The sequence below is a fragment of the Aulonocara stuartgranti genome, assembly GCF_965226115.1.
Source record: "Aulonocara stuartgranti genome assembly, chromosome: 2".
Taxonomy (NCBI): domain Eukaryota; kingdom Metazoa; phylum Chordata; class Actinopteri; order Cichliformes; family Cichlidae; genus Aulonocara; species Aulonocara stuartgranti.
In genome coordinates, this window is record NC_138940.1 from 30,869,932 (window position 1) to 30,881,123 (window position 11,192).

The following is an 11,192-nucleotide window of genomic DNA, read 5'->3' on the forward strand; positions in this document are numbered from 1 at the left end:
ACAAAGGAGACTGCTAAAAAATTTTTTAAAAGGTACTGACAGGAAAAGCATACTAGTACTAGTTTTGGAGGTAAGTGTTAGATTATGACTCTTATTTGCTCATTTGTTGCATAAAAGTGTTTTCACCTAAAGGTCATCAAAAAAGGAAAAGATCGGTTTCCTGTGTGTTATAGCTTTAGACATTAACACATAATTTCTAAATCTATATATATGTATATACATGTATAGATATGTTGGGAAACCAACTTGTTATGGTGGGCCCTCCTTTCCTCAGCGCAGAAGCAAGTGCAACAGATGAAAGCTCAAGCAGGAGGGGAAATGAACTTGAAAAAGTCGATGATGTCATGGGTGGAGTATTCTAGCTCCCCGCTTCTTGCTGCCTCCTTAATAAACTCCCCTCACTGACAAATCGGAAGCAACCCATCTTTAAATCTAGAGAAATACGCGGATGGATCGCCGTAAATGCCATTATTGCGGAAGATAATCTGTTAATATGTGAACAGACGCAGTGAATCTTTAGCATCCAGCCTCCCCTCCTCTCTCTCTAGCCCCATCACCACCACCAGCACCACCGCCGCCGCCGCACTGGGAGGGGAGCGCATCCCATCGAGAGCATCTATTTACATCCACTCACCGCTTCGGTCAGCCTCCGGGGCTTCTGCGCTTGCCTTTCCTCCGACGACACGCAAACACAGTAGTGAGCAGGGCTGAAGTCAGCGGCCGCTTTTTAACTGCCGAGTCCGCCCGTAACAGCAGCCGGCCGCCCGTATTATCATATCACATCACATCATAAACCCTCCCAGCCCGGCTCCTTGCTCGCAGGCGGCCAAGCTGCGCTTTCTCTCTGCGCCAGAGGATCCCGGAGTGGCGTGGCGCTGTGGAGCTCTTCAGCCAGCCGACCAATCGGAGCCGAGAACGCAGGACGCTCGGGTGCACGGAAGGAGACGCAATCGCAATCAATATACCGGTGTTATTTTGCGACTCAGGTAATGGAATCACACATCATCCGACTCTTACGTCATACACAAGTCTGAGGAAAAATGCATGGCTTCTGGTGCTCGAGCACACCTGACTGTGATAAAAACAACAACAACAGAAAAGCCATTTCCAAATCTGACAACGTTGTTTTGCAACACCGAACACAGAAAAACTACAATTTGAAGCCAGTTTTATGATGAGTATTAAAATAACGATAAAAGAAGCCAGGCAGCCTTTAGGATCTTTTTTTTTTTAATGTGCGCATTTGACAACACAACATCCTCCTCACAGTGCATTAATTTTCCCTTTGGTTGGTTTATCACAAGCATGCAGTCTTTCTTTTACAACAGCAAGCCACACTGAACCGTTTAACCTAAAGACATAATTATATTATTTAAGGTTAAAATATAACATTCATGTGAAGCACTTCCTCAGTTTCAGAGGTTTAAAGTTGGCATTATTCTCTGCAGTAGACAGAAGATATCAGATACCTCATGATTAAATCCTTATTAGCAAGGAGGGAAATAAGTAACCACCTGATCCACCCAAAAGGCACATTTCTGGAGAACTTAGCAGAGAGAAGATTGTAAGAAACAAAACTGTAGTGTACAAAAACAAATGACAGATGGCTTCTTCTCTGATTCCAAGACCTTTTGCTCCACAGCTCTTTCTGACATAAAAAAATAACTCACATCTTTTAAAAACTAAATAAAACTTGTTTCTTTTTTGAGTATAAAAGCAATTCGCTCCGATTCAGACCTCACACACCGAACACACTTTGACCTTTCCCAGGTTTCTGAAAACTCATTCATACTTTGAAATACATTCCTCAATCTGTAATGCGGCTGGCTCTCGGTATTTATCCTATTCCTACAGTCCACTGGCAGCTTCTTCTCTCAGTGCTCGGAGAATGGAGATGGAGGGGTACGGAGGACAAAGATGGGAGCCCGCTGAGGCTCCCGGTGCTCCAGGAGTGAGGCAGGAGAGGGAGGGCGGTGGGTTGACTTGTGGAGGGAGTGACACAGCTTGACAGAGGAGAAAATGTCTTTGAGAAGCATGGAGCTGAATGGATGGACCGCAACACTGATTCTTTTGCTACAGATGGAGACAGAAAAATAAAAATAAAAGTATTATCACTGTTGTTTGGCTCACTGAAACTGTACTACAACAATGCAGTGACTAACATTAATGCACATTTTTTGCATCCTTACTATAGGTTTCATTAGGAGGCCTCAGTAATCTCTCAGCTTGCTTGTTCCCCGCTCGAGCGGCTTGTTTGTAAAATTTAATAGCTGTCCTCAAGTTCTGTTGCACAACAAAGCCGCTCTCATAGCAATTTCCCAAGAAGAGCTGAGCAGTGTCATCCTGAGAACAAAAGGAAACATGCAATTCAAGTAGGTAAACCTTCCAGGGCAAACTTTAAATGTACAGTCAGCAAAACCAGCCCTAAACGAATTGTAAAAACAGTAACTGATTATAATCTTTAACACAACTACACCAGAAAGTTGCAAAACATCTGTAACTGCAGATTTTTTTAATTATCAAAAACCAGGAGACTGTTGGAATAATCTTTTCCTATCGGATATCCCGACAACCTCCAGCATGATCGACTCTAAAAAGGGAGGCGATCTCTGAGATAAAGCATTGATTAAAGTCTAGAAACATCTAAAGGAAGCACTCACGCCACTCTCTGCTGCCATCTCCAGGTTCTGGATGGACTTACAACCATATTTCACTGTATCCTGGGCGTAGATGGAGGCCAGGCTGAGCTGAGCCTGAAGAGGAGAAATGGAAAGTTGATTTAATTCAATAAGGAAGCGCCAACATCAGCAAAAAACAAAAACAAAACCAAAAAAACCCTGATACATGCTGATAGCAGTAAATGTGCTTGAATAACAATTAAGAGATGCTTAAAGATAGAAGGAAAAAAAGACTCCAGGTGGAGTTTGAGCCAGTTGTTTGATGCTTTCAGCTTATTTAATTTTAAAAGGCAAAAATCTTGCAATGTAAGAAAAAAATGAATATTATCTCTCAGTGCTCAGATAATAGAGGTGGAGAGAGCCTGCAGAGGTATCAATATCAGCATGTTAACAAATGCTTTACTTTCTCAGAGAAGTTTTGTTCCAGGGAAAAAAATATGAATGAAAAATTGTATTTACATTATCAGCTATTTGATTTCTACATTTTTCAAATGTAAGTGGGTACTTTTCCAAATGCAACATGCTGAATTCTTCTGTATTGAAAATGTTTTAAAGTTTGTTTGTTTTTTCTTTCAAATTACACAATATAATATATAAATGTACTAGAGTTGCAATGGTTCTCTGGGAGAAACTGATCATGACTTCTACCTTGGTCAGCCCAGCTGCAGCAGCTTGTTCCAGAAGGTCGATGGCTGTGCTCAGCTCCTCTGGACTCTGGTGCCCTCTGCTGGTCAGGAGCAGCTTTGCACAGCGGTACTGAGCTTGTCTGTGGCCACTCGCGGCTGCCTGCCTATAATAGTGCAGAGCCTTAAAGAGAAATCACAGGAGATATTACAATAATGCAATTAGGAAATTAAATATCAGAAGTAAACAATTCATGCTTAATTTTATACATTTACATGGTCCACAAAAGCAAAACTGTTTGCTACAAGAGTGATGGCCGGGGTCTCACCTTCTCCTTGTTCTTGCTCACTCCTCTACCTTTCTCATAGCACACCGCCACATTAAACTGGGCTTTGCTGTAGCCCTGCTGAGCTGCAGCGAGAAAACAGGTGAAAGCTTCCTGGTGGTTTTCCCTCTTGGCATTTTCTAGACCTGTTGTACACAAGGAGATATAGAACAGGAAATAAGGGAACATACAGGAGGAAAAAAAATAACCGTGCAAAGGCCATTTCATTTGACTCCAACAGCAGTATGTGTTAAGTTTATCTGATATATATGTTTTTTTTTTAAGTGCGCTGATAAATAATGACCAATTATGTTGAGGACAACAGGAACGCAGACGTCTTCCACACTTCTGAGGTTCAGTGCTGCCGCTGCCAGCCTCTCTTCATCAGATAACATTTCCTGGAAACATTAAAGAGGATAAAAACACAATAATAAAGATAAGACAAAAGGTCAAGTCTGTTTTTTGAAAGTACAAAAAAACCCCTTTCTTTAAAGTTGACAAACCAAATGATGAAGACTCACCTCATCACTGGTGTCGGGTTTCTCTGCCTTGTCTTGGCTGGCATCATCCTGCAGCGGACAGGAAGCTGACAGGAATTCATCCTCTACAAGTCAAGGAGGAAATACTTGTTGATTTTTCTATTTCATAAAATATAAATTAATAAAATGTATTTTTTTAAGATACTTTTAAGCAATCTTTAAACTATGACAAGCACAGAACCAACCTGGTATAAGTGCATCCTGGATCAGGAGTTCCCTCTGGTGGTCAGAGATGGCAGTCAGCTGGTCCTGTGTGCTGCTGCTGTCACTGTCACTGCTCTGAGTTGGGGACTGATCTTGGTTCTGTCTCTCTAGCACCCCCTGCAGACACAACACATTCCTTCCTCTGGGCAGGACATCATGTCTTGATACTGCGTAAAAAGAGCGAAAGCAACAAAATAGCCAGGACACAAGTTAAAAGATAGAAGTGGTTTTTTTTTGTGGAAACGGTTACATGTCCACTGTATGAAACTATTTTGCCAAGGGATCTGCCTCGTGTAAATCTACTTAGGGCTGCTCGATTATGGCAAAAATGATAATCACGATTATTTTCACTGAAATTGAGATCTCGATTATTTGACAATATTTATTTAAACCTTTAAGACCTACTATAGAACCAAGTCCGCCAGAGCTTATATCATTTTTTTACATGTTGTAGTGCCATTTGTGGGAACATTTCAAGTTGCTATACAACTGTTATAGCCCATATTTTAATAATATGTATGCATTAAGTCCATAGTAACTACATTAATTGCAAAAACGTGCAATAAACTACAAAAAAATTGAAAATCGTTTTTGTTTTGTTTTTTACATATATTTCTACTTGGAGAAATTTAAAAGGTTTATCCCTCAAAACTTTAAATACAAAAAAGTTGCAAAAAATAGTTTACAACAGGAAATTTATTTTGAGTGTCTTCATAGTTTTATTTTGGAGATACACCAATTTTTATATACTGCAGGAAAAACGAAAAAACAATCCTATGATGCAAATTTGCAAAGAAAACAGCATCAAAATAAACTATTTCCAGCTGTGCAATTCGAGTTCTAAGCATCCCAGAAACTATTCAGAAAAGTCAAACATGACCAGTATAGGCTTTTAAGGCCTACAAGTAAAAAACTACATTTTCCGCGAAAATGACGTCACTTCCGGTTTCGGGCAGGAAATGGCGGACATGTGACAGTTCGCGCTGACGTCTGTTTCACTGTGGGAAGTGTTACGAACAGCTGATCGGATCGGCAAAGCGTGTTTCTGGAATATTATGTTTTTGTTCCTGCAAGCGCTTTTTATGCAATTTTTGCAAAGCTATATGTGGAAGGAAACCGTGACCGAGGACAAACTGATGGCATCAGATGTAAGTACAACTCCTCCGGTTTCATATGCAAAACAAATTATTGCGCTAGCTTACACGGTCCAGGTTCTACAGGGATTTAAAAATAGTTACACAAAACGGAGCGTGCTGCTCTGACCAGCTTTAAAGGGTTAACAATAACAATGTATTGAACAATGACTTTAAAAAATAATGTAAAATAGTGTGCAACACCACTGAAGTTTTTTTTACCTCTCTTTTCAACCAACAGCAGTCACTCTCCTCTCCAAATAACTTCTGCTTAGCTTTCCGAGCTTCCCTCGGGTCCTCTTAATCAGCGGTCTCCAACCTTTTTTGCGCCACGGACCGGTTTATGCCCGACAATATTTTCACGGACCGGCCTTTAAGGTGTCGCAGATAAATGAGGGAGGGGCTAATAATCGGCTCAGTCATTTTTAATGATCGTTGAAAGCCCAGATCGTAATCGTGATTAAAATTCGATTAATTGAGCAGCCCTAAATCTACTCCACAGCTACAACAATGCAGAAGAACTCACAGATCTCTAGTAGGATGTGATAGCCACACTTGTGTAGAGTGGAGGGGGCTGACAGGGCTCCGGGGCTTGGACTGGGCTCTGTGCTTGAGGAGAACTGGGAGTGGATCCTCCTGCAGAGCTGCATGAACAGAACTGCTGCTGCACCCTGCAGACAAACAAATGAGAACATCTGATGTAGTGCACCCTCGCCTGGAACGGCCAACCAAGTGTGACAGAGGTTTCTATTTCAGCTAAAACTCATGAGTAATCGGTCCATGTGTATAAAACATGAACATTTCAGAGACAGTGGACATACGTATTATGATAAAAGCATAGTGCAGCTATTGTTCTGCTGCAGCAACATGAGAGCAAAATGTCCTCTGGGGTAAACAGCTGGGTCTGACCTGCTGGCCCACTGATGTCTGCCATTGCTGTAGCTTAAAAAGCAGTTACAAAGTGAAACCACTGAGCTGCGCTAAAGGAGTCAGAACACACTGAGTGCAGATACTGTGGATTTCAGCAGTGTGTGCAGCAAACTGTGCAGCTCCGGTGTTGATGATGTTGATGTTTAGCAGTCGTTTTAGTGGCTTTTGTCTTCAGGAATGTTACCATCTGAATATATTAAATCAACAGCAGCCCTCACATGTGTCCTGACAACTTTCTTATTAGAACATGAAGGCAATTCCTGATAAAGTTAATGACACAGAAAAAGTGATGCAGGACATGCTAAGAAATATGTTTGGTTACATGTTTGTATTTTAAATGCAAAAACACATGACTTACCCATCCCACAGCATCCAGAGCCGTGTAACGCGGAAACTCAGCATACTTGGACTGAAAGGTCCTCTGCTTCCTCCTCCTCTCTCCATCCTCCTCTTCCTGAGATCTGCAATAAACAAAGCAGAGAGTAATGAGAAAAAGAAGATTTGCACAAGATTCTGTGCAGCAGTCTGGTCAAAATATAAGTACACCCTTTCAACAGCTAGTACAACCACCTTTAGCAGCCGTGACTTGAATTGTTTTCTGTAGGACTTTATCAGTCTCTCACATCTTTGTGGAGGAATTATGGCCCACTCTTCTTCCTCCTTCTACTTCTACCGCTCACTGCATGTATTTATGCACAACTCTCTCACCACATCCCGCCACAGAAGCAGTTAAGGGTTTTTTTGTACAAAATCCTGTGAAAACTTTCTTTTCCAAATGTCTGTATTTCCAGTCTACTGTATTAAGGCACTGCATGAATTGGCTTTGTTTCTGTTCCCTTGACTTGCATTGTTCATACACCCACACCCACACACACACAAAGCAATTGCTTCTGGATGATGCAACCAGCTGAAAGGGCAGCAGCAAGGGCAAAATAGGTTCAAAGTGGGGCTAAAGAAACAGGAAAGGACAGCAATGAGGGCAGAGTCTGAGGTTTTACCCTATTTCAAAGGTTCTTTTTCGTCACCTGATGATACGGCCTGCATTTTGAGGGCAATAAAATTTGGACATCAAAGGGAGATGCTCAAAGCTCGCCTTGTAAAGTAAACAGGTAAAAGAAGAAAGGAGGCGTGGAGAGGAGGAGTACCTGTTGTCAGGGGAGTGTCGAGACGTGGAGAGGACAGCTGAGCTGTTGATGACCTCGTCCTCCACATGGTGGTTTTGGGACAGTCGCAGGGTGCTGTTGCCATGATATCGATGCAGAACTGAGCAGAAAGTTAGACAATGTAATTAGGAGACAGTCTCCTCAGAACTACAAAGCATTCTCTGTACCTTACTTATCACAGCCTAATTACTTCAGTTGTTTATAAGCATTGAGAGACAGAGATTTTGCACCGCAGCTGGACCGCTATGCACTGAAACCACAATAACAACAACGCATTTCTAAAGAACTGACATTGCCTTTAATAAATTTTCTGAAACCTTTTTCTGAAGATCTAGATCCGATAATGAGCTAATTTTGGAAAATTAAAGCAAACTAAGACGTGGGCAGTGCAATCCAGACGGGAATCCAGATGTCTTGGCGTGTGGCACACACGACAGGTAGTGTTGGTGTATGGGAACTCTCCATAGCATTGACAATAAATGGATTAGCACGTTTTGCAACAGGAGCTAACCCTAGCTTCAGCTCCGTACAACAGATTAGTAACTTAAATAACCTCAGTTTTCTGTTAATAAACGCTTGGTAAACTCTGAAATGTTGATAATAATTGACGTCAGTGTAGAAAGAGAGAAGAAGAAAAAGGGGCGTTCTCGACTTTTCTCTCACCTCTTCCAACAAAACCGTGGAGCCTCCACATGGTTTGTCTCTAACGGCTCCTTTAAATGAAAGGTTATGTCCGCACTGGCCTGTTTAAGTTATCTGGGGTCCGTATGGCTCCATACCGCTAACGGATTTCTTCCAGCACTGGTGGTAAATAAAAACCTGTCACGAGTTACGCCGTAAAAATACCGACCCGGAAGTGGAGGGTGGCGGGGTTTACGCAATCGATGCATTTGCAGTTGCATCTTCACAGCACCCACTTGCGGTGTATGAGGGTATCACACTTTCAGACGCTTAGGTTTCTGGAAATTTGAGAAGTTAATTGTCATGTGATATTTTATTTCATTTTATAAAGAGAAAAACAATATATCTATTTTTTGTGTTCATGAACTGAGTCACCCACAGTTTTTTGTATTGCAGGAACTGTGCACTGATATTATTATCATTTTTATTCGTACTGGACATCTCCTAGGTACTACATGAAGACTGCAGATTTGTATGAGGCCATATTATTGTTCTTCTCTTACACCATGTGAATGTACTGGATATTTTATTCATTGCTGTTCTATGTGTCTTAGTATGGACCATCTCTTTATTTCTCTTGTCGTTTCACAAACAACCTGCACTTTTTTATCTGGGGATACATGAAGATAAAATTGAATTACATTAACTGATTTTAATGCCGAGGCAAAATTATTACTTAAAGAAATGCAAATCTGTGATCACTGAAAATGATCTTCTTTTGCTCTTAACAGATGTTTTTAAAGGTTTATCATTTATCGATACTAGTTACTGTTGTTTCTATTGTTATAATCATTTTTGTTTTGTCTTTTTTTCTTTTTGTTACATTTTCTTTCATATTTTTTATTGATATGTCATGACTTTAAAGCCTAACTATAGTCAAGATCTGCAAGTGAGCTGTGGCTAGAAGTCCTGTGTACAGTGCAGTGCTTGATGGTATATTATAGCAATCTTAATATATCCTCACTGAATACAATGAAAAACATGTTTTGACATTGTGGGTAAGCAAAGAAGGCTTAGACTACAAGCAGTAACCTGAACAGAACTAGAACTAGAACTAGATCTGTTCTGCTTTATTTAGCTTTAGATTTGAGATGATTTTCTGCACAAAGACAATGTAGATTGAGACAAGCTGCAATGTTTAATCCTGGTGCTTGCATCAATAAGCCATGCACACATTCACAACAGATAACATTAATGCTTTCCTTGTAGTAGATCATAACACCATCCAAGAGACAGAAGAAGAAATGCTACTGCAGAATCCAGCCATCAGTGAGTAAATGAGTTAATCATTTACCACAACTTTAATTAAAACGCCTCCAATGAGTTGTGAAGTTAACTGACAGACCAGAGAGGACAAGGGGGGAGCACATGTACACTAGGAGATCAAAACACAACCAACAACAAAAACTCAATTGAAAGACACCCTCAATCATGTCACGGTTCTTGGTAAAGTTTTCTTTAATCTTAAGGTTCAGTGGCAACAAGACTTTGTAGAAAGACTATTATCTTTGCAGTACACTGGCAAAAGTGTGAGCTATATTTCATATTGCATCCACAGCAACACACTGCTTGACTTTTAAATAAGAGGGCACACGTTGCGATATTGACTGAATAAATAAGCCAATGGATGTGATACAGTCCATACTTCACAATTTATTAGTTTAATATTGCAGCAGGGCTTAAACATTTTTTAAATAATTCTAAAAATTACAAGTTTTTTAAAGAGTCTGCTCATTAGGAAAGCAAAAACTGACTTTTCAATGAAGTCCCTGCCTAACTGATAGTATCTGATTAAGGATTAACTGCACTATGGGCCTTTTTTATATTATTATTATTTTTGCATCTGTAGCACTTCTCTCACACACATCAGCACTTGTAAGACCTGGTTAAGATTTCCAAGGATGCTTAAAAATGTAATATAAGAAACACTGGACATAAGTTATTATTCAGAAAGTTTCATGAATGTGAACAACACACATGAATTTCAATACTTGTCTGCTATGCTGAGGCTTGACCCAGGGCCACAATAGTCTATAGTAACAAAAATCTGTCCGGTACATTTTTATTATTATTTTCAGGTCAAAGTGACTTGCAGGTCACATTCACGTCACGATGCTGTTTGAAATGTTTATTTACATCAAACTCACACAATTTTCATATTGATGTCATTTTATGACAGCAGTGTCATTGTAATGTAAATATCCTGTCAGTTCATATATTTTCTCATATTAGTTTTATTCTGGGGTCTTCTACAAACACCTACTATACAAGCCAAAGATCCTTGCATCTAAAAATCTGTTAAGACACAAGTAAGTTGTTTCATCACCTTCAGACTAATAGCAACTAATCTAATAACAATCAGTGCTGTGCAGAGATAAAAACTGTATATAGTTTTCACAGTTATATTTCAGTATTTTATTTCATTACTGCTATACCCTTGAAATCAAAATAGACAAAAGAAAAGAAAAAAAAAAAAAAAGATTTCCAAGGATCAGAGTGCCCTCTTGGTAAGGTGGTCTCATGAATAAGGAGAATAAGATGCTCCTGATCTGAATCATTGATGAATTGAGGGGCTGATCTAAGCAACCATCCAGAGCTCATCCTCATCAGTCACTCTGCAGGAGCGTTTGGCCTTCTCTGCCCTCCATGTTGATCAAACGGTGACGCACACCCCTGTGCTTTACTGGAAACCCACATCCTTCCCGTCAGATGGGTCTAAACAAGGGGCGGGAGGTAAGAGGTCTGCAATTGTAAAGACAGATTAAACTTTGAATAACTCACTCCCTGACCAGTTGCCATGGTGACAAAGTCTTCATGTCTTTCATTTACGATCCCCCTCAGGCAAATAAGTCTAGCCTGAAGTAGTTTGTAATGTTAGCAAGATCGCTGCACAGCCAGATAGTGTTTGCTGCTTC

The 11,192-nt window shown here is 40.4% G+C and overlaps 2 protein-coding genes across 2 annotated transcripts in view; both read right to left on the bottom strand.

The window, feature by feature from the left end:
* The window catches only part of apbb2a (amyloid beta (A4) precursor protein-binding, family B, member 2a), a 37,404-nt gene extending 36,553 nt beyond the window's left edge, over positions 1-851 (bottom strand). The window contains exon 1 of the mRNA XM_082504121.1: positions 635-851. The gene's annotated coding sequence lies outside the window, so the exon portion shown is untranslated. The remainder of the gene's footprint in view (positions 1-634) is intronic.
* Positions 852-1,212: 361 nt separating this feature from the next.
* dele1 (DAP3 binding cell death enhancer 1) lies at positions 1,213-8,468 on the bottom strand. Its single transcript, XM_082504143.1, has 12 exons — positions 8,260-8,468; positions 7,579-7,696; positions 6,792-6,894; positions 6,030-6,174; positions 4,352-4,537; positions 4,149-4,231; positions 3,932-4,025; positions 3,631-3,773; positions 3,327-3,485; positions 2,661-2,753; positions 2,190-2,343; positions 1,213-2,073 (listed from the first exon to the last, which is right to left on the bottom strand). Exons 1-12 carry the CDS (start codon positions 8,288-8,290, stop codon positions 1,838-1,840), a joined length of 1,545 nt encoding a protein of 514 aa, XP_082360269.1. The 5' UTR covers positions 8,291-8,468; the 3' UTR covers positions 1,213-1,837.
* Positions 8,469-11,192: the final 2,724 nt, after the last annotated feature.